Source organism: Nannobrachium achirus, assembly GCF_963921795.1.
Source record: "Nannobrachium achirus genome assembly, chromosome: 16".
Taxonomy (NCBI): domain Eukaryota; kingdom Metazoa; phylum Chordata; class Actinopteri; order Myctophiformes; family Myctophidae; genus Nannobrachium; species Nannobrachium achirus.
The window spans coordinates 60,533,170-60,561,023 of NC_137823.1; the positions used below are offsets into that span (position 1 = coordinate 60,533,170).

A 27,854-nucleotide genomic window follows, 5' to 3' on the forward strand; every position below is an offset into this window, starting at 1 on the left:
AAGACAGCTTGGTAATGTATCGGACTGCAGTCTCAGGATTGCTACACAAATGAACCAATGACGTAATGTATTCAATCCTTTTAAAGCAGTTGTTTGTCCCAGAATTGTAGCAAGCCATAACCAGATCAAATCTCTGGTGTACAATAAACAATTCCTTACTCCAGCCTAATTCTTCACTGCTTACAGTGCTACTTTATTAAGCAAGCCTTTGTGAAGTAATGAAATGCCTACATGTAGAAGTGTATTCCTCAACCGGCAATGTATTTTATGTGAAAGATATTAAAGTTTATTATTGGTCAATATCATGCAGTTGGTGATATGCTGCGTTAAATTATTGCCACTGGTTGGCAGAAACCTTAATTTCATAATTATACTTATAGATGCCAATCTACAAGCTCACACAGCATCATGATGAGCTTGTAGATCAGCAATTTTCTTTCTTTTGCTTATATGCCCAAATAGGGACACCAGGTTTGAAGTCTTTGTCTATGTGTTCTATAAATATTTAACCAATGAAAAGTATTAACAAGAGCTTGTCTTATCTACATTAGAATACCTTTTTTTGGCACTGGTACCAACATTTTTAAGGCACACCAGCATATCATTTAGCTGCACCCGTGCCACCCACACACAGACCTCCTAAATGTAATGTGCAACCGTGTGACCAATAAACATTTCCGGGTGCCCTCGGAGCCTTGTGCCTGAAATGCAACTATTCCTGTATGACAGCAATGTTGTGCACCTACATTTCATGTTAAACTTGCCTTTGAAATGTACAATTATATAATTTCTAATAACACAAAGGCAGGGTAAAACATAAGCATCTTTTATTTTATTCATATGCCATTCCAGAAAGTGTTAAAGCCAACAGATAATCCATGGACTTGCTGACCGTAAAATGTACTACTTTTAGATTCCATGTTAGGATTTATTTTTCAAGAAAACATCAGACATTCATTCGCTTTATATGGTTGATGTTTATTTTTTGGCAAAGCAGGGACTCATTTACGTCTGTCGCCAGATAAGCCAGCAGATGTTAAAGCGCAGTAAACATCCTCAGTGTTAATTGATCCATTTGTATACCAATGTAACCAAATGGACCCTTGCAGGTCTATTAGGTTATATCTGTATACTTGCGTAGTTAAATGTATTAATTGATGATTTTACCAGGGTTCCCACACATTTTTACCAATTAATTTCCAAAACTTTTCCAAAACTTTTCCAGAATATTTAACACAACGCCTCGCGTTGCGAGGCGTTGTGAGCATGTAGATCGGCTATCTTTTCAATTTCTGCCTCTAATATTTGACAATTTGGCCCATGTTTAATTTGTCATTTCAGAGGTGTTAACAAAATCAATAACCAAAGACAATGCATAGCTATTTTTTCCAGGACCTTCCAGGACCCTTGATACATTTCAAAACTTTTCCAGTACTGGAGGGGAACCCTGCTTTACTGTATGGGGATACGAGAGGGGCAGCAAAGCAATTCATTGCCAGGCAGAAACAACAGCCCTATGTACTGCATGTGAACTCAGTGCTCCACTCTGCTTGGGGAGTGTGCCGAGCTGCACGCTCAGAATGCATTGCTTAGTATAAGTGTGAAATGGCCTAGAACAGATGCTGTAGTATCCAACAAGAGCGTCACACCAAAATGAAAACCACAAAGGGGGCCTTTTCCACCGGCAAAGAACCGGTTCGGGTTCCTTCTTTCTCCCGCCTATGGGATGGCAACTTTCTTGAAACCTTGGTTCGTTCTTGTGAACCGGGCCACAAACCAACTTTTACGGTTCGGAAAACCAACTCCGTTCTCGGTGGAAAAGCTCACCAACTGGTTCATCCCATAGGCGGGAGAAGAAAGAACCAGAACCGATTCCTTTGCCGGTGGAAAAAAGACCCCCCCAAAAAAGAAAAGAAAATCCAGCAATCAAAAGGAATACACAGCCAAATATACAGGCCTGTAAAATCAAAACCCAACAGCGCCGAGCGGTGCTGTTGGGTCCACTTTTCCTTGCTCAAAACTCAAGCAGTCTCTTTTTAATCCCCGCCGCCCCGTGGGGCTGCGTCATCAGCGAGATGCTCTAATCCCAGGTTAGAGCTTTAAAGAAAGACAAGACAGGTGGTTTATGCTTTTGAGAGAATTCTGAAGGTATGCCGGAAGAACCCCCAGTCCGTTCTCCTCCGCGTGGAATAATGTCGTCCTCCTCAGAGTTCGTCCCTGCGAACAGACGGAAGTCGAGTGTCAGAATATGCAGAACAACAACAGCCTGTCGATCCTGTTAGACCTGTCATAAGCATGCAGACAATCAAGAGTTATGAAACACTCCCATGCTTCTCTTGTCTTATCACAGCAAAACTTAACAATACGAGTTAGTTCAAGAATCAATACAAATCATATTGTAAAATGTAAATCAACAGTATTAACCACTTATGCCCCCTTCGATAGCCTATTTTATAGAATTTTACAATGTTTTTGAATATTTTGAAATATAATCGACATGTCTAAAACAGGATGCCAGAGTTAAAATGGTTAATAACCATGGGCAAAACCTTCTGTCAGTGTCAACCTCCTAGGAGTGTCACAACAGAAAAGAACAGCATGCACTTGTTGTTCAGACCAAAACAGCCAAATGTAAACCACTACATAACTCAATGCCATCACACTGCAACTGAATTTAGTCCATACTTTTAACGTGTTACAAATCTGACAGTACACATATTCACTTCTAACTTGCTTTAGTCCAGTGGTTCTCAACCTGTGGGCTTGGGGGGTCCCCAGATGATTAACTTAATGTGCAACATTATTTTCTCACTCAACAGTGAACAAACCAACATAAGGTTTAAGTGTATAGAGGGTATCTGCACATTTCTAAAGTGACAATTTAATTACTTTTTTAATACCTCTAAAATGACAAATTAAACTTTGGTCAAAGTGTCAAATATTAGAGGGAGAAATTGTGAAAATAGCTGATCTACATGCTCACAACGCCTCGCAACGCGAGATGTAGATCTGCTATTTTCACAATAGAACCGTGTTATACAAAATGTAATGCCTCAACTCTTAGTAGGGTGGGGGGGGGGGGGGGGGGGGTCCCCAGTTAAAATATGATTATTTTGGGGGTTGCGGCCTGAAAAGGTTGAGAACCACTGCTTTAGTCAAGCAGTTAAAACTAGAGGGAATGGAAATAAAACGTGCAGCCAGTTGGCATGGTATGGGAGAAGCAAAAAAAATGTCAACAAGCAGGCAAAACGCAGGCCCTTGTGTGATCCATTCGTCTTGCTCCAGCGCCACACCATTTCACCTTTGACCCGCCGCGAGAAGGAAAGGGGAGAGGAGGGGGAGAAGGAAGTCACTTCCACCTGGACCACTGCTTGTCTTTGTCTGTTAAAGGCACATAAATCACCCCCATCAGGGGCTTCATCTTGGTGCTGCCGTCCTCCAGCTTGTCGTACTGCTCCAGCATCTGGTTGCCCCCCGCCGGGCCCACGGGCAGGATGAGCCGGCCGCCGGGCTTCAGCTGGTCCAGGAGCTGCCAGAAAGGATAATATTATTAATAATAAAATAATAATAATAAAACTTTGTTTGTATACCACCTTTCATGACATGAAATGCAGCTCAAAGAAGCGCTTTACAGAGCAGAAAATGAAGCACAGGTGCTTAACAGAAAAAAATACACATGATTACAATAAAGCAGAGAAAGATAACTTAAAAGCAAGAGTAAAGAAATAGGAAAGCTTTAAAGCTATCCACAGAGGCTGCCTGTCTTTGGTGTAGTGGAGAATTTACCAGAATTTTAACACCAAACAAGGGCACACCTATTCCCAGAACCACAACCTGATTAGAGCAATGTTCCAACTGGAGGGAAAGGAATGCAACAGTGTCTCTCAAACTGTTACATGTCAAGGTCTTCCCTTAACTCTGACAGTGTACAAACGGGTCCATTTGGTTCCATTTGTACACTGTTAGAGTTATAGACTTGTATGGGTCAATTTAGACCCCAATAAAGGAACCCACAAAGTCCACTTTGAGAAACACTGCCCTAGAAGTCATGACTGCATAATAATATCTCCTGTCTGTGATCGGGTTAGAATCTGTAGGATAACCATATCTCTAACAATACCGGCTGGATTGCCATGGAATTGGCTGTAAACCTTCATGCTCCTCAGAGGGTGCACCCTAGTTGATTTCGGTGACCTCATGGCCATTCGTTTAGCACCGTGCTAAGAACGAATTGTCATCTTGTTTTCGGTTTTAAAGCACGGACTTGATTTCACTTTAAAGATTTGTTGTTGTTCAAAATATGCAATTCTGCACTAATAATAATTTGACTAATTTAACCCCCCCCCCCACTACCTAGATCACAGAACTCCATGGCATTGTCTGTTGGATCAAACCACATTGGTCCAGTTGAGTGTAACGAGCAGTACGGCATCTAGGGGACCAACACGGTATATTAACTGCAGATTTACTGTAGTAGAGACTCACCGCTTGGGGCACAGTGGGTGCCGCCGCGCCGACGTGGATGGCATCAAAAGGTGCCTCTTCTGGGTGTCCCAATCGCCCGTCTCCAACTGGAACACAGAACACACGACAGCTGTCACGCACGCAGGCGCCGTTCTGTGTTTATGCCACGGAAACACCAACCCCTAAAGACGATGCTCAGCTTATATTAGCAAGGCCGGGCAAGGGCATTGCTACTGCAAATTTGTTGTGTGCCATCCCAGCTCCTCTGGCCTCCAAATTGATGCCACCCAGCAAAAGGGCAGACCAAAAACAAGGGCAGACCAAAAACAGACTCCTCAATTATTCAATGTCCACCCCTCTCGAGCTGAGTTCAGCTCCTACAGGGGGAAGAGCTTCAAGGTCTAGCAAACATTAAAGGTATATTCAGTGATTGTATTTCATTCAAATAAAAATATAATTGGTACATTTTCCATTCATTCTCCTCACAAGAATGTGTGCTGACCATATAAGGACTTCCACCATGGCCCGTGTTACGAGCATAGCTAGATTTGGTTTTCAGAGGTGGCCAGCCAGTCCTCGACCAATCAGGGTAGAGTATGGCCATAGTTATGTTATGATGTTTAGTTATGATGGTCAAAACAAAAGTTTTGAGAACCACAGTCGCTCTGAATTAAGAACGTCTGCTAAATGCCTAGATTGTAAACTACTGAACTCATAAAATGCCACAGTCTCGTAATAAATCAGTATCATACATATCCTGAAGCTGGAGACGTAGGCCTACCGATATTCAGTGATTGCGTCTAATTATCAAAACGAGAACATTATAATGGTGTAAAAAATCTATTAAAAAAAACATTTCCACGATGTAAGGCCAGTAAGGGACAAGATGACCCCCAGCCACTTTAATTATCACTGAATACACCTTTAAAGTGTACTTTGTTTGGCAGGTACGCTTGGTGTTGTTCTGCAGCTCTAATAGCCTGCATTCACGACACCAAGCACGTTGTGTTTCATGGCTTTGACCTTACCTATTAGCTTGATTCGTCCCGATGCTATCAAGTCTGGGTCGTCTTTCCTAACGTTTGTTTCAGAGTCGTCTACCAGCTCTTTGATGTGATCTATTCCTATCACCTTCCCTCTGGGACCTACCTGGAAAGTACAAGAGAAGAGATGGCACTCAGTACTTTTTGCTCAGTACAAACATCTTTTGATTTTAACCCATCTAGGCCTAGAATTATTGAATGCTTTAGCAATTGAAAAATAGCAGATCTACAAGCTTCGAGCTACGAGCTTGTAGATCTGCTATTTTTGAAAAAAGTCGTGAAAATGTGTGCAAATCTTTGAATATATGTATTTTTAAAGCGAACGTTTGAAACTCAAATGTTGCTTCTGGGTGGTCCCTGGAACTAAATATTTTGAGATGCAGGTCTGTGTGGCCAAATAAATATCATTTTGGGGGTCCTTCACACGAAATGGTTTGAGAACCACTGACATAGTAGTCTCTCAAGAACAGACTAACTGAGCTCCTGTTAAGTGAAAAGGACCTTTTCTTTGACGATGGCTGGCCAGATTGCTGAAATATAGAAACATAGGTTTTTCAAAAAACCTTAGAAGGATTCAAAAGACACTTATAGAATCGAGTCAAAATTCAGATTTTCATGATTTTTCAAAAATAGCAGATATACAAGCTCGCAGCGCGGCACTCGGTGCCGCGCTGAGAGCTTGTATATCTGCTATTTTTTAATAGTTAAAGCATAAAATAATGATGGGTAAATGGGTTAAGGTGATTGGTCGAGCAAAATTGCATCATCGTGTGAATCAATTTACTTGGAATTTATTGCCTCTGAAGGAAAGCTGTGTTTGTTTACCCGTCATGTGTGGCTCACCATTCGTGCAAAGCACACGGAGAGGATTCCACTGCCAGAGCCCACGTCCAGAGCCTTGGCTCCCTCGTACAGCTGGTCATGGAGAAGCTCCAGGGCGTAAGCATGCTAGTAGGGGGGCAGACCAACAAGACTACTGCATCACCACCAGGGGGCAGAGCAACAAGACTACTGCATGACCACCAGGGGGCAGACCAACAAGACTACTGCATCACCACCCCGTTGCTCACCTTTCAAACAGGGACTAGCAACCACTAATTTATCGTGATATCGTCTTCCGTCATGCACTGGGATCAGTTCACCTTTTATTTGCCGAGCTGCATATCTGGTACCATTTAAACCCTCTATTGGTAAAAGGTACAATATAATATACCTATTTGATAGTCTTTTTCTCACTCTCTATCAAATGTCTTAGTCAAAAAATATCCGATCTACAAGCTCACAACGCGTTGGGTTGCAACGCGTTGTGAGCTTGTAGATCTGCTATTTTTTGGCAAATAATGTTCCGCCCCAGGATAATGAATTTTGATTATCACGATAATATCGTAAATCGCGATTTCTTTTGTCACAATAATTGTGATATGACATTTTCATATCATCCCATCCCTAGCAACCACTACCATACATGCTTGTGACCCATCCGCAACACTTGTTTATCTCAGCAGTATGAAGCTAACAGTTCATTTACAAGCTGTTAACACTGTACAATCTTTGTAAGAACTAAATACAGTGTATGGTGGGTGACATAGCAAACATATGAAATAGATGTTGTTTAAAACACTGCACATGGTTTGATTTAGAATCTAGGAGCAGGAGAGATGTTTCCATCAGGCCTCTCCTCGTGGGTACAGTATATGGAAAATGATCTAATAGCTTGGATAACTTGGATTAATAAGGTGTAGGAATCCATGTTGCTCTGGAGTCATACCATGTGTGGAGCGCTGATGGTTGCTTGATAGCCTGTTGGTTAAAAGAGAGGAACAGATTAGGTTGGTCGTTGCTCTTTTGAGCAATGACATTACATTTTTCACAGCAAAGAGTGTGTGTGTGTGTGTGTGTGTGTGTGTGTGTGTGTGTGTGCATGTCATAATATGTTGAGATGATCCCATACCTATTGACTGCGGGGAGTCCATATATGGATTACACCTGGAGAAGTGTCCTCGGTCGGTGGCCAGCATGACTTCATACACCTTGTCTGACTTAATGATTCCATTTTCTGAGGGGGCGAAAGAAGAGTATTTTAGTTACAGTTGGTTTGTCAAGAAGTATAGAGTATTTGTAGATAGGCCATTTCCGTTATATATATATTTTTTTACAGTAATCAAAGTATATAACATTATCGTGGGCTCGCCTGAAAGGCGAGAACACTATGTTATCTTCATTATTTATTTATCTAGTTCCGCCACGACAGTACAAAGGCAGGGCCCTTAGACTTCTTCTTTCGTGTATCATCGTCCTTGATGATTGGTTGACGACATTTTATTTCACAAGATTTCTTGTTACTTAGAAAGGGGAGGGGAGGCCATGCGGAAAAACATCTGGGAGTGGTGTTAGCTGGAGTATTGGTTGAGCTTCACATGACAGTTAGCACGCTGTAGAATATAGTCACGAGCGAGCCCACACTGTTTCGTAGGAACAGTATTTCTAGTTATAATTATTATTAAGCAGGTTATGTGTCATATGTGCCCTGAAAAAACGTTAGTTTACCAAGTCTAAAAGCCAAGCAGAGATGTCAAGTAAAATGTCAGGGACTCAGGGTGACAGCCTTAGACACATGGCAAGAATACAAGACACAAAGACATCTCTCTCTCTCAGACACACGCACACGCACACGCACACACACACACACACACACACACACACACACACACAAGTGTCTCTTCAGACAAATCCTCCACAAGATGCTCCACAGGCAGTTGGTGCCAACAGCAGAAAGTGCCAACGACAGCCGGTGCTGCTCTCGTTACAGCGTCCCCTCACCCCCAGGTCATGTGCTCTTAATGGTCAGCAACAGGATCAATTGCAGATGGACACCTCTTATGAGCAATTTCTAGAAGAGGTCACGCATTTAGCAGTGAAATCTCCTTTCTGGAGTTCCACAATTATTCAAAATGCATAAAACATATCAATTGAATGAATATATGCATCATCTCAATTTCCTCAACCCAATTTGCAGGCTTTTTTGTGTAGGCCCACCCCATCGAGTACAAATCACCCTGTTCATGGCTACAATTCAATAAATCTGCAGGATTTTGTTCTGTCTACACACCCAACATTCCTTTTATTTGTTTAAGATATGTTTTGGGGCTTTTATGCCTTTATTGATAGGACAGTAGACTGACAGGAGATGGGGAGAGAGATGGGGAGTGATACGCAGCAACGGTAGTCGGGATCGGGCTCGAACCAGCGACACGCTGTCAGGCTACACTGAGCCTATGTGGTATGTGGTATGTATGCCCCTGGACCGGTAGGCCAGCGGGTGCCCCACCCAACACTCCCTTTGAACAGAACCCTTGAAATCAATACCTTCAAATAATGTGTGGGTGTATGTGGGGGGTATTCTCCCTTCAATCAGTTTGAGAGAAAAAGCACAGTACACTGAATAGCTTGCAAGCAGAATGATGTTTGGAAAGAAATTCCACTTGAAAAAATATGTGTTTGAGACCTCAACAACAGACATGTCCTGACAGAACAAGGACTGAAAGTGATGCGCCACAGAGGGCTGCTGGTCAGAAGAATTAGCATGCGTCCAGAGTGTGACCTGCTTAAATGCAGCTTATCCTAACTTATGCTCTGCCCTGTTAAAGAGTGGAAATGGGTCAAGCAGGAAGCTCAAGCAAGCACTGACTGTCCTCCTTTACAAGTAATTGTGCATTGCAGATCACCACCACAAGCATATACCATGTGATATGATGCGAGTACCGGTATTCACAATAGCACAAAATCAGCAAAAAAATAACAAAAAGACAGCAGATGTAGAACGTAACCCAAAAGCTCTGTTATGCACTGACAATCAAATGCTCCGTCATGCACAAGGTTGAGGCTTTTAATAAAAAGATGTACATCTTAGAATGCAACGTCAGATGTTGTAGCCTTATGCTTTCTACTCAGGCTGAGAGCTGCAGTGAAGCGCATGCAGCAGTCTGGCTACTTTTACATTCTCTCTTGCAAGTGAGTACAGAGCACAGCCCACAACCCAAACGGATGTTGGCACCATGGCTCAGAGCTACCTTAGTCTGTTGAAATGCTGCTATGCTGGACTGGACAGAATATAAATAGATTGTTGCCTGCACGGTAGTTGCTGTTTAATGTGTCACAAACGTGTCACTCAAAAAGATAACACCCTTAGTTACACAGTAGCAGTGATTCTGCACAAATGTAACATTCTATGGAGAAATATTTTAGATATTAGTTCTGGTCAATGCTTTTCCCATCAATGTTTTTTTTATTTTTTATATATATATTATGATACAATAGTTATACTACTGTATGCATGTTGGCTTTGTAATTTAGATTAGACATACTGTTTGTATGACCTCAAATGGTAATTATGTTATTTAGATAGCATGTTGTTTAAGACAGAGGCTAGATTTGATATTTATATGGTATTCTACTGTAGTTACTGAAAACACTGAATTCAATGTATCTTCTTTGCAGTCTACAAGACCATTTATGTAATTTAGGGATCTAGTTATTTATTCTGAACTTTGCTCTGGAGATGCTAAATTGTAACAACAATGTAACTACTACATTGAAAATTGTAAAAGGCTTCAGGTCAGGCTTTATGCTCCACCAAGAGTCCAGGTGCTTTAAGGTTTGCTGTTGAGTTAATGCATTTGCTTGTAACCAGAAAACAAGCCCATTTTCATCTACCATGTCCAGTCAGTGTTGTTTAGTTTCTATAGCACCTGACAGTGAAAATCAGGTCAGCCACCGTTGCAAGCTCCAGACCAGAACACACACAAATATATGCTCTCACTTCATACAACACTGTGACTTACTGCGGAGGTTGCTGACGAGCTCCGCGTGGCTGGCTCCCCCAGAATTCCACGCCCGTGCTATAAACACTTTGCGGAGCACTCTTAATAGCTGTGTTTCTGCACAAATTTCACATGTTATGGAGAAATTGTTTCAGCTATTAGTTCTGACTATTGCCAACAGAGAGCTTTTCAGAGGCAGGCCAATGCTGGTAACACATTCACACACTGCTTCACCAAGAAGACACAGACAGAACATGCCAGGTGCTATTCGCTTACTGGCGGGTTAATGGATTTGCTTGTAACACGAAAACAAGTCCCATGTGTCGTGTCCACTGGACTGGACACTGTCCAGTCAGTGTTTTAGTATCTGTATTGCACCTGGCGGTGACCATCAAGAGATCAGCCTAGCTAACATGCAACCAGTGCATTTGCTTGTAACCAGAAAACAAGCTCATTTTCATCTATCATGTTCAGTCAGTGTTGTTTAGTCTCTATAGCACCTGACAGAGAAACTCGGGGGGTCAGCCACAGTTGCAAGCTCCAGAACACACACAAATATATGCTCTCACTTCATATCACACTGTGACTTACTGCGGAGGTTTCTGACGAGCTCTGCATTGCTGGCTCCTGAAGATTCCCACGCCATCGCTAAACACACTTTGCAAAGCTTCAAGTTCCAACTGAAGTGACCCTCGCTTCAGCCCCCACTCCACCCATCGCGTCCTGACAGCCAATCAGCGTTGATGTTGTCCGGAGACACAGACATGTTTTTGATGTTTTGTTGTTGGGAGCCTGGGACTCCCTTTTTTCCGGGTGTTTTGCCTTGATTTGAATTTTGAACCCAGCTTCACATGTTATGGAGGAATCGTTTTAGCTATTAGTTCTGGCCATTGCTTGCTTGATATATAGCTCACCAAACAGATAGCTTTTCAGAGGCAGACAAATGCTGTAGCCTTCTACACAATTCACACACTGCTCCACCAAGACACAGACAGAACATGATGCCAGGTGCTGTTCGTTTGTTTACTGGCGAGTTAATGGATTTGCTTGTAACAAGAAAACAAGTCCCATGTGTCGTGTCGGCTGTCCACTGGACTGGACCAGTCAGGTTTTTAGTCTCTGTATTGCACCCGGCGGTGACCATCAAGAGATCAGCCTAGCTAACATGCAATGCTCTCACTTCATACAACACTGTGACTTACTGCGGAGGTTTCTGACCAGCTCTGCGTTGCTGGCTCCCGAAGATGAACATTCCCACGCCATTGCTCAACACACTTTGCGGAGCTTCAAGTTCCAACTGAAGCGACCTTCGCTTCAGCCCCCACTCCACCCATCCTGTCCTGACAGCCAATCAGCGTTGAATGATGTTGTCCGGAGACACAGACATGTTTTTGAATGTTTTGTGTTGTTGGGACTCCCTTTTTTTCCGGGAGTTTCGCCTTGATTTGAACCCAGCTTCACATGTCATGGAGAAATCGTTTTAGCCAATAGATCTGGCCATTGCTTGCTTGATATCCTAGCTCGCCAAACAGACAGCTTTTCAGAGGCAGACCAATGCTGTAGCCTTCTACACATTCACACACTGCTCCACCAAGACACAGACAGAACATCAGAACATGCCAGGTGGTGTTTGCTTACTGGCGAGTTAATGGATTTGCTTGTAACAAGAAAACAAGTCCCATGTGTCGTGTCCGACAGGACTGGACTGGACACTGTCCAGTCAGTGTTTTAGTCTCTGTATTGCACCTGACGGTGACCATCATCAAGACATCAGCCTAGCCAGTAGCCAACATGCAATCAGGGGATCAGCAATGCATAAGCCTCGTCAAACCAGGAAAGGATGAGCAATACAAGCCAATTCCCACGAGCTAGAACTCACATTACCCATGCATTAATATCATCATTATTATTAGTAGGCCTAATAATAACACACAGAGATCACCACCAGTAACTGATGTGTGAGTGGGCAGGGCAGCTATAATAGCAGCGTCGCTAACGATGGGGTTGCAAATGACGCACACAACCATTAGACAAGCTGCTGGTGTGTGATGTTATGGACTTTATGTGTCACTTTCATTTTCATTTCATTGTCTCGGCTGTTCGCCAGTTCGCTGCGACGTCTCTTTGCACGAATACATCCTTATTCTGGGTGTGGTGTGGAAGGCAAAGCAACGGCTCGGTCAACAACACATTATCATACCAGGCTGACACACACATACTGTATGCTGCTGCTAGCAACCTGCTAGCCTAGCATCGGTGGTGGTGCGAAAAGTACTCACCTACTTGAGTAAAAGTATCATTCAATACTGCAATGCAGATATATACTCCGTTTACAAATACACTGTTACAAGAAGTACAAATCCGGAATTCAAGATGTACTACTTGAGTAAAAGTACAAAAAGTATTGGCATCAAAAGTAAAAGTACTTATTATGCAGGAATGTCACATTTCAAGTTTCCAAATATCTAAAAACCTTTTGAAAATAGACGATCTACAAGCGGTTAATGTATGTTTTGTAATAAAAAATCAAAATACAGTAACTAAACTACTGTATGTTTTTATCTTCCCCCCCCCCCTTTTTTACAGACTATATCTACTGCATAGTACTGTGTTCTATCCGTCTGTCATTCAATGTTATATGAGATACTTTAATGGTTTCCTGTGGAAATAAGCTTAGTCTTTTCTAGGATCTCCTTTTAGTAGACCTTGTACCAGTGAACTGTACCTTCATTAAACTGTACCTTTTCCTATGCAAACTTCTAATAAAGTCTTCAATCAATCAATGTAGTGGAGAGTTGGAAATACTCAAGTAATGTACAAAACATTTCTCAAAAACGTACAGTACTTGAGTAAATGTACTTAGTTACTTCACACCACTGCCTATTAGCATTAGCCTGTGCTGCTGCACCATGCACCGCCTTGGAGCTCTGCTGCTGCGCTGCTGCAAAGAACAGATCTCTATATCATCATCTGCCCTCGCACATGGAACACCTGATATCCTCCATAACGGTTGCATTGACTCACTGCGGAGGTTGTTGACGAGCTCTGCGTGGCTGGAGCCTCCAGATTTCCACGCCATGGTGAGACACACTCTGCGGAGCAAGTACACAGCAGCTGTCAGTGCCGCGCCTGCGCCAACCGTCTTCCCCAGGAAGGAGAGCACCTCCACCACGGAGGGTGGAGTGGAGCTGACGGAGGAGGGGGCGTAGCTGAGGAGGAGGAGGCCAGGCATCCAACTGTCAACTGTCCAACTGACAGCCTGCCCTTCAGCACGGCAGCATCACAACAACACACATGCTGGTCCACTTCTTACCTTACCGCATTGATTGTTTCTTCATCAATAGGATCCGATCAATGTCAGTGTATAATCATATCAGCCAGTAACCTTGCTACAGTAGTAAGTGGATAACCAGATTTAGCTGGTGTTTCGGTGAGCTCGGCGATCTATCGATTTCTCTGACGCCAGAGGTCGCTGTTGAGTTGATTGATTGAAGAATGTATTAGAACAAGTGTTTCTCAAACATTGATTGATTGATTGATTGATTGATTGATTGAAGACTTTATTAGAAGTCAAGTTTGCATATGAAAAGGTACAGATTCATGACGGTACAGTTCACTGGAACAAGGTAAACTAAACGGAGATCCTAGAAAATCACTTGGCTTATTTACTTTCACATTTCAAGGTCTCCCCTTAACTCTGACAGTGTACAAATGGAACCAAAAAATCATGTGGTTCCATTTGTACACTGTCAGAGTTACAGACTTGTGTGGGTCAATTTAGACTTTGACCTCATTAGAAGTATATATATAAATATACTACTGACATAGATATTGTTGAGGAAACAATCAATGCAGTATGTAGGTAATAAGAAGTGACCCCCTCCTGGACCAGCATGTGTGTTATGATGATGCTGCTGTGCTGAAGGCTGTTGGCTGAAGTTTGCTCAGAGTGAGACTCATTGATTGATGGATTATCCATCAATCAATGAGTCTCACCCTGAGCCTATTATGGTAACATAATTCAATAGGTCACTGATGTCTGTGTATCACCGCACTTGGAGAGTTGCCACTAGGGGGCGTACTTGGTTGATTTAAGAATACTTTATTAATTTATTATGATTATTAACAGTTTACAGTGGTACGGTTATACAATGATATTATGGATATTATGATATTAAGGATGCACACAAAATTCTATTAGGGCTTTTTTTCCATTGTGTTCCTACGACCTACGAATCCGATTCCCGTTGTGACTTCTCCGGGCCACCGTACTGAGTTTAGGAGCGGCGGGTTAGTTTCATTGGAGGAAATGCTGGTTGAATGCTAAGCTAGCTAACAACACTCATAAACCAAACAAACACTTTATTACTTATTAAAAGTGGGAATCTGTGTGCCGGGTCTCCATGGAGGGAACGTTTGCAAAATACGTGTCTCAAAAGATCAGCAAGACGAGATGGAGTCCGGTGTCAGCGGCTTCCTTGCAACAACCAGACATCTTTGCCACAGGGTCCTGGGACAACGAGGTGAGCATTTTATCTGCACACAGTATTAATTAATTGGAACCAAATGGACCCGTGGTTCCATTTGTACAGTACCCTACCCTCCCCCCTGATCCTTCTATTGTAAATACATTTTATTTGTCATTGTTTTGTGTTCTATCTGTCTGTCTCATTCAATGTTGTATGAGATTTTAAAAAAGGGATCGCAGTCAGTGGAAACAAGCAACGGCTTACCTGAGCTTATCCTTTTAGTTGACCTTGTACTTGAACTGTAACTTTTCCTATGCAAACTTCAATAGTTCTAACTTCAGTCAATCTGATCAATCAAAACCGTCTCAGTTACAAATGGATTGACTACACTGAGGATTTTTGATTGAGATTGATTGATTGATTGATTTTTTTGATTGAAGACTTTATTAGAAGAAGTTTGCATAGGAAAAGGTACAGTTTCATGACGGTACAGTTCACTGGTACAAGGTCTACTAAAAGGAGATCCTAGAAAAGACTAAGCTTATTTCCATAGGAAACCATTGAAGTATCTCATTACACAGTACTATGCAGTAGATATAGTCAGAAAAAAAGGGGGGAAACAATTTAAAAATAAAAACATACAGTAGGTAAATACAAAGAGGGGTCAGGGGAGGGTAGGGCTGGGCTATGTTTGTTTTTACCAGTTGCGAACGGCTGCTGCCTGTAAGTGGTTTTTCAGGGCGATATTAAAGGATGCTAGTGATCCACACTCCTTTAAGGCCTTCGGTAAGGCTTACCTGAGCTTATCCTTTTAGTTGACCTTGTACCAGACTAGTGAACTGTCATGAAACTGTACCTTTTCCCATGCAAACTTCAATCAAAACAGTCTGAGTTACAAATGGATGGACTACACTGAGGATTTACTTTGTCTTCCTAATCGAAGGCTGTTACAATACCCAGACACACACACACAGTCATAGATGTATTTATTTGGTCGATAAGAGAAATCTGTGACACTCTTGTTCCAAGGCTAATTAGAGTAACACTGGTCCAATCTCTTTGATTCTCTTGCAGCACAACAAGATTTCAATTTGGTCCATAGGAGATCATGACATGGAAGATGAATTTGAAGGAGACCCTCAGCTACTATGCGAATACAAGCATGATGGAGATGTTCTTGATCTTCAAGTAAGATGGGGTGACAGGTTGAACTGCACACGAACACCGCTAAATAGCTAGAATCACCTTGTTTCTTGATCTGTGTTTTAGGTCTTGTTACCCCCCGGCTCCACCGGGCGCGTCGAGCGTCGCGTCAACGTCAACGTTGGGAACGCTCCCGTTTTAATCAATGAAGGGTGGCTCCACTGCCGACGTCGACGTCCGCGTGATATGATTAAATGTAATTGCATTGCATATTAAATGTATATATACCGTACATGCCTTTCTGCTGTTGGATATCCATTCACGTCATTCACAAGGGTGACAAGATGTCCCAAAATTCCTCAGTGGTCTTCCCACTTGATATAGGCTAATCACAAGTTCACAACAGGCAACAACTTTCTCAATTCTTCCTCCTAAAAACAGGCCAGCAGTGAGTGACTGAGTCTGATTTTAGGCTATACATTATCGTGGCTGCGCTGCCCTGGACTGGTGTACCGAAAATAGCCAATCTACAAGCTCAGACACAGTCACAACATCATGATGACAGATTCATGCACTCGACATGTTGTGAGCTTGTATATCTGCTATTTTTTTCCGGCACTTTACACAGCATAAATTATTATAATTAGGCATATATAACACTACAGTTGATAATGCGAATATCCTATGATCTTTGATTGAAATATCAACACATTCACGTTCAGTGGAGCCAGTCGGACGGCAACGTGTCTGCGTCAATGACGCCGTCAAGACGCAGAGCAACGCGACGCAGCCAGTGGAGCCCTGGGGTTATGCATAAGCAGCCCTCTGCTGTCCCTACATCATCATGGCAGTAGTGACACCTGCCAAACAAGAGTCTATTTGACATATGACAGTGCTGGAAATGATTTGCAGATTGAGAAACAGAGACTTTAGACAACTTTAAATCTGGAATCAAGAGGGATCTATTTGGCACATACTCATACAGGTACTAGTAGTGAACTGTTGGTGCCGCAGAAACACAACAATACAATATAACTAGGGCTGGGATGCGATTAAAATTTTTAATCTAATTCATTACAGGCTCTGTGATTAATTAATCGCAATTAATCGCATTTTAATTGCACATAGATATTTGACCTGAGAAGCATTTTTTTTCAAGTAAAACACATTTTGTTGTACGAGTGAATCAACGAGTGAGTTTTTTAAATCTAAATTTTGCATCCACTGGGCCAAGCAAAGCGCTCTGATCGGCTACTTCTCCCTTTGCGTTTGTTGTCTCTTCTTGGTTGGTGCATCGCTATGATCGGTATGCCTGAAACTGAAGGTTCTGTGGTGCAAAACCTAAGTGCGATTAAAATGCGTACATTTTTTTAATCGCGTTAATTTTCTGTAATTAATTAATCGCAATTAATCAGTTAAAGTCCCAGCCTTAAATATAACAAGTAGTAATTATAAAAGAGTAATACAGTTTTACAGCATACACTGACAGACACACAAAGGGACAACATGACTCCATGCAGTGCAAAGTGACATTAAAAGGCTCCATAGTACATCCATGTACACTTCTAGAACATGGGTCTACAACAGGGGGTCCCCAGAGTTACTACAGGGGGTCCTCCAAATGTGTGACTTTTTTTCTTCTTTTTTATATTAACCACTTGAACCCTAGCGTCCATATTTGGACAACTTTAGCCAAAAATAGCCGATCAACAAGCTCACAACGCCTCGCGCGAGCTTGTAGATCGTCTATTTTTGGCAAAGAGCTTTGATATAGAGGGGAAAAAGAGCCAACTATACAGTGTGAAAGGTCAAGTGTATTAAGTACAAGTGGTTAAATATCTGAAAACACAAATTGACATGAATCCAAAATACACTGATGATTGCGCTGTCAAATAATAAAACTATATGGGATCTATTAAAAGGTTGTGGTGGTCCCTGCTTCATCTCTCTCTCAACTAAGGACTCCTCGGCCTGAAAACGTTGAAGATCCCTGTTCTAGAACCATCATGTTCTGTCAAAGTTAGATTTGGCAAAATATGGACTGGGCTTTTATCAGTACTAGACCTTACCCGTTCGAAGATATGTGCTTCAAAATATGTCAAACGCACCCGGTGAAAGTGTGTGAGAGAGAGAGAGAGAGAGAGAGAGAGAGAGAGACATTCATAACTGTGAGAGAAAGGGGTGTGTGTGTGTGTGTGGCAGAGATGCCCACGAGTCTCGTGATCACGAGTCGAGTCGAGTGCTGAGTCTTTAAGTGGCGAGTCGAAGTCGAGTGTCGAGTCTTTGGGGGTCCTGGGGGACGAGTCGAGTCGAGTCTCAAGTCTTTAAGTGGCGAGTCCGAGTCGAGTTACGAGTCTTTATATACATATATATCTTTTTTTATAATTTTTTATAATGATCTAGCCTCCAGCTGAAAAAGTTAGATGGCGCATCATGATCACCCGGTACTCACAGATACAGCTACAGCAGCAGCCATGGCAGGCTAATTAGGAAAGACACATGAATGTATGTACTCACAGTCACGCTACGGAGGCAGTTAAAAGTTCCACGATTAATAATAATGGATCCATTTCCCCCAGAAAACATCTCTGAAGTAGACCTCCTGCCTCTCCTTCCTCGGTGAAAGTTCCTTGGAAGCAACGCAGTTATGTCCAATAGTAGCAGGGTCCCCGGCCGTCCCGATCATCATCCGACGACTTTCTTTGTGAATAAAATAATCCCAAAACCAGCCACACTTGCTTCAGTTGCTTGACTTTTTTAAATCCAGTACGAAAGGACCCCAATGTCAATGTAAACAAGCCATTGTGCTTTCTTGTGTTTAAATCCTTTTTGTAGACCTTTGTAGCTATCTGTACTGACATTTTCCTAAGAGCGTTTGAGCTATACAAGTACGAATTGCGAGGCAATCACAATTTCTCTATTTGAAGCCGCCGCCAGCTGAGCTGGAGCTGGACCGACAGGCAGCAACATAACACTTTACGGCAGTTACTGCCGTAAAACGTATCGCTACTGGTTACCATAGTGACGTGCACTCTTAGTGGGAATTGGACTGGGAATACATTTTACATCACTGTTGTAAACGTTTGTTGCCGGCGTATATTAATTAAATTATGTACTGGCAAGTGCATACATGATTGTATTCACGATCACTCCTTTACTGTATTAATATAAACAGACAGTATGTCAGGATTGATACATTACTTAGTCATTGACACAGCATCATTTTCAATAGCAGTTTTAGTTAAGATATAATTTAATCCACCGTGTCATGGCGCGTCTAGATATAGATCTTCTCTTTTGAAAAGACGCACTATATAAGCACGAGCGCAACAGATACAAAAACAATTTAATAATCCTCTAGCAGTGTAACAGTAGGGCTTACAGGGCATGGTGGCGTAACCTCACGTTAATGCTTTAAACAATAAGTACGAGGGGTTAATGAGCTCAGCTATTAGACTTGTTCTTGTTCCACCAGCTGCCTGCAGCTGGTGGAACAAGACGAGAGGAGGATGCGCTCGGAGAGAAACCCGACATTAGATAAGCAGGTTCTCACAGATAATCCTATCATTTTATCAAATTATTAAACAAATGCCAAGTTAGCTGAAGTAAAATAGCTGATGATGAGCTAAACATGTGTGTTTTATTTCGCCGTTTTAATATTTAAATCTTAAATGAAAGGTCCATGCAGACGGCTGTGTCTGCCACGCTTTGCGAGACAGACTGCGTTTTTCCCAACGGGCCGCTCTGCGCGGTCCAAGTGAACACAGCGAAGCGCTCCTGGCCCCCACCGTTGCGCTTAAGTACGTTGGGAAAAACAACCCGGTCGCCCCTGTGTCCTTGCGCAGCGCTCAGCCGTACAGCGGCGCTCAGCCGCGCACCAGAGAAGAAAGAAAGAAGAAAGGAGAAGGAAAGGACAATATTTGTCGGGCTTGTCATGCATTATAGTGCTTAAAATATTTTAAGACTCGTGAAATTCACGAGTCTTATGATCACGAGTCGAGTGGAGTCTCGAGTCTTTGAGGGGCGAGTCCGAGTCGAGTCTGGAGTCGCCAAAAGTGCTATTCGAGTCAACTCGAGTGACGAGTCTTTAACTCGAGTCCCCATCTCTGGTGTGTGGGGCTACAGATCCCATGGCCTGGAGGAACGGACCGTAACCCTGGCAACAGACAGCAGAGTTCAACAGAAGTGTTTAAGAAAATGCTATAAAACTGCTTTAATTTGGGAGAAATGAAATTCGGGCTCCGTCAGTGTTGGTATAATGCTAATGGCCAATAACATGTGAACTTTGGGATCAGTTGCTGAAGCGAGTGAATAGATAAACGTAGATAAGCGTGAGCGTTAGAGCGTTAGAGCGTTAGAGCGTGAGCGTTAGAGCGTTAGAGCGTGAGTTTGCTCCTTTATTAGTAGGATGTGTTGTGTATTGATTTGCCTGATTTAATGTTCCGTATTTCTTAATAGTTTCTAGACCAACAGAGAATTGTCACAGCATCATCGACTGGGGCAGTGACCATCTTCCGCCATCATCACGACGTCCAGGTACTTAAAATTTGTCACGCGGTGATGTTGTGTGGTGAAAATAATGGACGTTTTTATAATTTTATTATTTAACCCATCGTGCAATTGTTGATATATAAGATTATGTAAATACATTTAATAAACACTTATTTTATTAATTGAAAGATTCGAAAATGTTATCAATATAATAATCGCTAAGAACATAATTCATAGTTCTAGCCCTAAACACTCCACTAAGCAACCTGTTATTCATAGCAAAAGACTCTGGGAATAACTGCAGGGGCAGGGCCACAGTTTATACTCACCATCTAAGTCTGTATGGATGATCATTCTGTATGCAAATCTTAGGCCCTGTTCGAACTTCATCTTGGTGTCTTTTCAGAGCATATCTGTTTCTCACTGTTGGACGAGGGCACATAGTTATCCTTGTGACAACGCCCCATGTACCGGAGTGGTGTGCAGCAGTCCTGAGATCGTTTCAGTTGGGGAAGATGGCAGGATAATTGTCTACAGAGCTGACCAGGAAGCAGTGACTCGCATCATAGGTGAGAGAGACTGACCAGCTTTATGGCTTATCGATGCATGTTTAACTGCTTAAATCTAGCTGCAAATTGCAACACTAGATTTTTTTTTTTAAATCTGATGAATCTATGGTTGCAATACCTCCCATAGGGATTCAATGCATCAAAACAGTTTTTTTGCTATCTGATTGTATTAAACAACATCAAACTCGCCAATATTGCGGTTCTATGGAAAGCTTGAATTATCCTCTTTCTATCTGAAAAGTGTTTGTTTCATAAAAATCCACCATAGACATGTTATGAGTTACTTTCTGTCAATAAATCCGAGCAGACATGTTTTTTTTTCCTAAGTGTTGAAAAGTGGATAATTCAAACTTTCTATAGTTTGATGACCAGGGGTCCCTCAAGGCTCTATCCGTGGCCCTACCTTTTCTTGGCCGTAAATAGCCAATCAAATCTACAATCTCAGTGTCTGGTTGAGACGTGTTGTGAACTTGTCGATCGGATAATTTGGCCAAGTTTGCCAAGATATCCTTTAAGCGCAATTATTTGTTTTAATCATATTCAGAACTATCTTATTTGTCTTATACTGTCTTATACCCTTTAAAGGAGTAGTTCACCACTTTTCAACCTGTCTTCATATAATAGGTCCTCACTAATGTTCATGATAAAATATCACAATTTTTTTCTACTCAGTCCAAGTCTCCTAGGAGAGCTGTGGGAAGTTCAGAATCCATCGTCATTTTCCCAAAAAAAAATGTAATCAATATTTTTGAAAAGAATATTTAGATTTTTATTATCGCGAGAACAATGGCTTCCACTTTAAAATTGCAACTTTTCAGGAATAGAAAGCCTGCAGTTTCTATAAGCTGGATTGGCAATCGATGATGTCACAAGACGATGGGTTTCTGACCTGCCCACAGCCCTCCAATGAGGAAAAAAAAAAAAAAGCTATTTTTGAGTGAGGACCAATTATATGAACGTAGGTTGAAAAGTGGTGGAGTGCCCCTTTAAGCACAATATTTGTTTTAATCATATTCAGAACCGTCTTATTTAATAATCCAATTTAATGTGTGTTTTGTTAGATAATGCTGACAGCAGCACGATCCATGCTGCCACTTACCTGAGAACAACGGAGATCCTAACGGTGAACTCCATCGGCCAGCTCAAGCTGTGGGATTTCAGGCAACAGAGCAACGCACCATCACAGATTCTTTCCCTGTAAAGATCATCTTAATTCTCAACATTCTTTCCCAGTATAGAGCATTCTTTCTTAACCACTTAAACCCTAAATACTTCATTGACCGGTGTCCCCCAAGGGTCTATACTTTCCTTTTTCCATCTACTTCAAATCTGTTTGCCAAAAGTAGTCAATCTGCATGCTCGCAAGTTGTCGCAACACACTGCAGCATGTTGTGAAGCTTGTAGATTGGCTACTTTCAGTGAATGTTTGCCTATTATAACATGCCCAAAATAGCGATGCTTGGACTAGGGTTCATATGGTTAAAGAGAGTGAGGTTTTATTTGGATGTCGTATGGCTACTGGAGATTTAAATAATGTTGTCCCCTCTGCTTTCTAAGAACCGGCGATAGAGTGCCTCTGCATTGCGTGGCAAGACACCCCAACCAACAGCACATTGTAGCCACTGGAGGCCAAGATGGCATGCTGTGTATATGGGACGTAAGAAAGGGCAACGCACCCTTTTCACTTATGGAGGCACACTCTGCTGAGAGTAAGTTCACATATTGGAGGACTTCTTTTTACATACAGGGTTCCCACGGTCATGAAATTCCTGGAAATATTTTGAAATTAGAAAAATATTTTTCCAGTACTGGAAAAGTTTTGGAATTTATCAAGGGTCCTGGAAGGTCCTGGAAAAAATAGCTATGCATTGTCTTTGGTTATTGATTTGGTTAATACCTCTGAAATGACAAATTAAACATGGGCCAAATTGTCAAATATTAGAGGCAGAAATTGTGAAAATAGCCGATCTACATGCACAACGCCTCGCAATGTGAGACGTTGAGAGCATTTAGATCGTCTATTTTCACAATAAAACCGTGTTATACAAAATTCCTCAACTCTTAGTGCTCGTCAGGGTGCCCGGGTCCCCAGTTCAATATGATTATTTCAGGGCTCACGGCCTGAAAAGGTTGAGAACCACTGGCATACACTACCTATCTTTGGGCATTGAGCATAGGAGTAAACGACTCGTTATTGAGCTGAATTATTGTTATATAGTCCTGGAAATCGGGTTAAAAGTTCTGGAAAAGTTTTGGAAATTAATTGGTAAAGATGTGTGGGAACCCTGAAGTTCACATATGAGAGGACTTATTTTTACATATGTTTTTTACAATCATGTATAGCCATTTGCTGGTTACTTGATGAAGTATTTTATGTTTTATTTGTATAGTGTGGGAAATCCACTTCCATCCTAGCAACCCAGACCACCTGTTCTCATGCTCCCAAGATGGATCACTGCTTCACTGGGAGACTGCCTCAAATTCTGACATGCCCTCCTTCCTACAAGGTAAGTCATGTTATGTATGATATAAAATGTAATAGAAAAAAAAGTGTTGACCCACTATTGGACCTTGGCGAACAAAAGATTAATCATACCCACCCATCACTAAAACATTACCCACCTATCCTGAACCAGGGTCCATATCTAACAGGGGCAGGGTTGTAAGGGTTACTTTTAAAAAGGAATCCCCTACATTTACAAATTACTTGCAAAGAAAATGTAGTCAGTAACGTAATCTGATTATCACAATTTAAAAAGTAACTACTAGTTACTTTCAGTTACTTTTGAATTACTTTTTAGCAAAACTCTCTTTAATGAAATAAAATACGTTTTACCCTTGATAACTAGACAAGAATATTGAGCCTATGAAATTAGGAAAAGGACAACAGAATTTTACTTAAGCGAAATGGCAGTACTTTACGCTGATTCGACTTGATTATTTTATTGTTTGGCGTTATAACTTATTTGTAAAATTCATGAGGGCAAAGGGGAGAATGTAATCCAGCATGTAACCCCCATCATTCAGATCCGTTACTGTAATCCAGATTACACATTTTAAAATGTAACCTGAGACTTTACAAGTTACTTGTTTTTGTAATCTAATTACGTAATCCCGTTACATGTAATCCGTTACTTAACAACCCTGAACAGGGGTAACCCCCCAACTCCACACCCCTCCCTTAGCTCTAACCAGGGTTTGTATCCACCCCTTCTGCCCATACACAACTCAAAAACAGACACAAGATGTACAGTAGATCAGGGGTCTTCATCAGGGGGTCCGGGACCCATAGGGGGTCCTCGGAGTTACTACAGGGGGTCCATATTCTGAGAACTGTAGCCAAAAATAACAGATCCACAAGTCACAACGGCTTGTGCTGCGAGGCGTTGTGAGCTTGTAGATCGGCTATTTTCGGCAAAGAGGTTTGGTGTAGATGCGGAAAAGAGCAGACTTAAAGGATCAGGTCACCTCTGGGTCAACCAGATCTTATTTTATTGTTGTGTGGGACACGATCAACACAATCCTGAATTATTTTTTGTGTTCAATCTGTGTTTTTAGATATGTTAGTATTTCAGCATGCTACAACTGGTCATATGATGCATTTTGCATCATATGACCAGTTGTAGCATGCTGAAATCGGCTGAAATACGAAAATATCTAAAAACACAGATTGCACACAAAAATAACTCAGGATTTTGTTGATCGTGTCCCACACAACAATAAAATAAGATCTGGTTGTCCCAGAGGTGACCTGGTCCTTTAAGTACAGAATGAAAGGTCAAGTTTATTAAGTATTGATGGTTCAAGTGGTTAAATATCTGAAAACACAAATTGACATGAATCCAAAATACACTGATGATTGTGCTGTCAAGCGATGAAACTATATGGAATACTATGAACAGGTTGTGGGGGTCCCTGCTTCATCTCTCTCTCAACTAAGGGGTCCTTGGCCTGAAAATGTTGAAGACCCCCACAGTAGATAATTGCAACCAAAGGTTGCAGTATACCATGAGAGATTTCGTAGCTTGTCCTTCCGTAACGGAAGTGATGTCACGTTACATCACCTCCTCAAAGATCAAACCCTGGTAATGTACATGCTAACCAGAAGTGTTGTCATTGTTTTTCCAGGTGGTCGAAACAACAGTGTGATGTCTCGTAGTGCCGTGGCCCCGGTCGGTGGGAACCAGTCCCTCATCAGTGCGTGGCTCAGTGGAGACTCCAGTAAAGGCCGTCTGGAGACCACTCACATGCTTCCCAGCCAAACCCTGTCAGTCAACAGCATGGATGTACTGGGACAATGTCTCGTCTGTGGGACAGACGGGGAAGCCATTTTTGTCAACAGGCAGGTCCCAGTTTAGAAATAAGTTACAACTAAGCATCACTTAAAGCCTGATTATACTTTGTTGCGCACCAGAAATGGTAGATCTACAAGCTCAGACCTGAAGTCTTTGGGCCACTGTATTAGTTTAGGAGGCTAAGATATTGCTCAAAAACCAAAACAGTCGTGGACTTGTGGGACAATAAGGTGAGTATTTGTCCATAATGTTAAAGTTAGGTTATCTGGCCTTCACAGACATTAACCCATTTAGGCCTAGACTTATTTAATGCTTTAACTATTGAAAAATTGCAGACGAGAGGAGGGGGTCAGTCTGTGTAGTTTACTGACATTGAAACACTGAGACTGGAGTGTGCATCTGCGCCAAGTCGCAAGAAGAGATGGGGGTCTGGAGATTATCCTGCAGGGGAGAACAATGAAAATGTGATTCCACATGTCAGTGTAACATCCGCTCAAGGCTACCAAAAACGCAGAAAACCGTAGAACAACACAGACAAGCTATATGCAAGCTTGTAGATCTGCTATTTTCAGTGTGTAACACCCAGGCGCAACTAAATACAAATTAGGCTTTAGAGAGATGAAACAAATGTCGGAGGCACTCTTTTCAGCTGGACCTAACCTAACACACTCTGCAGAATCTGTTGGTGACATTCATTTTCATTACAGAATTTTGTTTGTTGTGGAACTTTCTTACATATTTCACTGTTCTGAAGTGCAGAAGTACAGATCTTTAATTTAGCCACTCCCTCGGGTGGGACTAATGTTGTCATAAGCATGATCATTCCATTCTACTGTACTTGAGAAGAGTAATGATGCATTTAAAACTTTTCCAAATAAAATACTTTTGCAGAAATGTGTAATTCATCTGGTGTGACATCAAGTGTTAAGGAAGATAGATTGTTGAGGAATGTCTTCCAAAACAAGGTTGTTGAACCATGTTTTTAATCAGTCATACACATTTTTAAACAGTCTGAAATGTCAGTGGGATTTTATTAAATACACAAAATGTGTAATCCGTCTATGCCACATTTATATGCCAACATATTCGTCATTTTACCTACTACTGTGTACTGAGCTTTAAGCCGAATTGCCACCATGAATTACCACTATATTTATGTTCTGGAAACGACTGAAAAAGATGACTGATGAAAGCTGCAGTGGCTGTAGGGGTGAGGAGAGGGGAGTGGTGGGGGCAACTTCCAATGTAATGCATTGTAAAGTTATTTAAATAGTCTACATTGTTATTTCTGTCTTTTCTGTTAAGGGCCATGCATTCACTTTAGTGTCACTAAAAAATAATGCAATTTACTCTTTGCAGGACTGGTTAGCAGTTAGCACGGCGCTCTCGAGTCTATCAGCACATTATGACGGAAATATGAACGAGTTTAATGGACCAAAGATCCAGTGGGTTGTGAATGCAGACTGCAGTGCTGATATGTTTGCATTATTTCGTCTGCAGACCTGAAATAAATGTATCAACATGATCTCAAGCAGTGAAATACTTTTATTGTGAAAGTAGAAATGGCACCTGACCGGAAGTGTGTTGTGTTACTATTGTGTGTGTTTTCTTGCTGCTGCTGTAGAAATGGGATTTATGGAAGTATTTGAAGTGAGCTGGATCTCTGGTATCCGTTCCTTTCAAAGAGCCGTTCAAAAGACTGGCTCATTTTAGTTAGTAGTTACTTGATTATGAATACAAATCACTTCAACCCTTTATAAATTACATTTTGGCCATATATACTGTACATTTCCGCCATTTGAATAGCCGATCTACAAGCTCACAATGCGTCGCGTTGTGAGCGTGTAGATCTGCTATATTCAAATGTTTTTCTTTTTCTACATTTCATTTATTGTAAAACTTGTGAAATGGGGCATTTTGCATAATGCTACTCTAATAAGTACATTTTGATACCAACACTTTGGTAGTTTTACTCAAATACATTTTTATTCCGAACTTCTACTTGTGGCAGATGTGAATCCTGATCTATCCAGATAGTAAGTAATCAGAGAGTTATTTCTTCATCAGCATATACTTAGTAGCAGGAAAGACTCATTCCACTGCAATTAATAGAGCTTTAATAGAGAAGGATCTGCTGGCAAGATTTTTTTTTTTTACTTCTTTTACTTTTTTTACCAAACAAGATGTTAAGTAGATTATTTAGATCTAATAATGTTTTTGCTGGCAATTGCTGCCACTGTTTTATTGATGAGAATATAATTTATAGATTAACTATAGACTACTTTATTTGAAGGTGTCTTTTTCTGGTGACTTCTGGAATATATCCTTTTTTTTTCTTTTTTCATTGCAGAATTGATACTTTTACTTGAGTAAAGAATTGTTGTACTTTTTCCACCACTGTTGTTCATTTAGAAAGGAACGGCTCCATTCGGCGAACCGGATCCCGTCGTTCATTTCCAAAAGAGCCGTTCACAAAAGACTCGATTCGTTCGCGAACGTCCCACCTCCAGTAGACATCCTAGGAATTCAACACGGCTAGTGAGTGACTAGCACTACTAGC

At 41.6% G+C, this 27,854-nt stretch overlaps 2 protein-coding genes across 4 annotated transcripts; one reads left to right on the top strand and one right to left on the bottom strand.

Annotated features, from left to right (window-relative positions):
• Window positions 1-836: 836 nt before the first annotated feature.
• Window positions 837-13,505, bottom strand: pcmt (protein-L-isoaspartate (D-aspartate) O-methyltransferase). 3 transcript variants are annotated; one of them, XM_080744273.1, is made up of 8 exons: window positions 13,352-13,505; window positions 7,459-7,563; window positions 7,276-7,307; window positions 6,351-6,455; window positions 5,493-5,613; window positions 4,486-4,571; window positions 3,360-3,529; window positions 837-2,217 (listed from the first exon to the last, which is right to left on the bottom strand). In XM_080744273.1, exons 1-8 carry the CDS (start codon window positions 13,404-13,406, stop codon window positions 2,205-2,207), a joined length of 687 nt encoding a protein of 228 aa, XP_080600399.1. In that variant the 5' UTR covers window positions 13,407-13,505; the 3' UTR covers window positions 837-2,204. The 3 variants fall into 3 exon arrangements, with proteins under 3 accessions (XP_080600399.1, XP_080600398.1, XP_080600400.1); XM_080744272.1 differs by having other exon boundaries at window positions 3,404-3,529; window positions 13,352-13,502; XM_080744274.1 differs by having other exon boundaries at window positions 2,128-2,217; window positions 3,302-3,529.
• Window positions 13,506-14,633: 1,128 nt separating this feature from the next.
• nup43 (nucleoporin 43) lies at window positions 14,634-26,055 on the top strand. Its single transcript, XM_080745193.1, has 8 exons — window positions 14,634-14,850; window positions 15,871-15,984; window positions 20,398-20,475; window positions 20,837-20,999; window positions 22,061-22,196; window positions 22,557-22,708; window positions 23,390-23,506; window positions 25,128-26,055. The coding sequence occupies exons 1-8, from the start codon at window positions 14,731-14,733 to the stop codon at window positions 25,355-25,357; spliced, it is 1,110 nt and encodes a 369-aa protein (XP_080601319.1). The 5' UTR covers window positions 14,634-14,730; the 3' UTR covers window positions 25,358-26,055.
• The last annotated feature ends 1,799 nt before the right edge of the window (window positions 26,056-27,854 follow it).

Bases quoted from the DNA above. Each gene is read 5' to 3' on its own strand.
- pcmt (XM_080744272.1), bottom strand. From the start codon at position 13,406: ATGGCGTGGAAATCTGGAGGCTCCAGCCACGCAGAGCTCGTCAACAAC. The intron at 7,564-13,351 runs GTGAGTCAATGC...TCGCCCCCTCAG, and splicing joins GCTCGTCAACAACCTCCGCA to AAAATGGAATCATTAAGTCA. The intron at 5,614-6,350 runs GTGAGCCACACA...TGTACTTTCCAG, and splicing joins CCGTGTGCTTTGCACGAATG to GTAGGTCCCAGAGGGAAGGT.
- nup43 (XM_080745193.1), top strand. From the start codon at position 14,731: ATGGAGGGAACGTTTGCAAAATACGTGTCTCAAAAGATCAGCAAGACG. The intron at 15,985-20,397 runs GTAAGATGGGGT...ATTTCTTAATAG, and splicing joins GAGATGTTCTTGATCTTCAA to TTTCTAGACCAACAGAGAAT. The intron at 22,709-23,389 runs GTAAGTTCACAT...TTATTTGTATAG, and splicing joins GGAGGCACACTCTGCTGAGA to TGTGGGAAATCCACTTCCAT.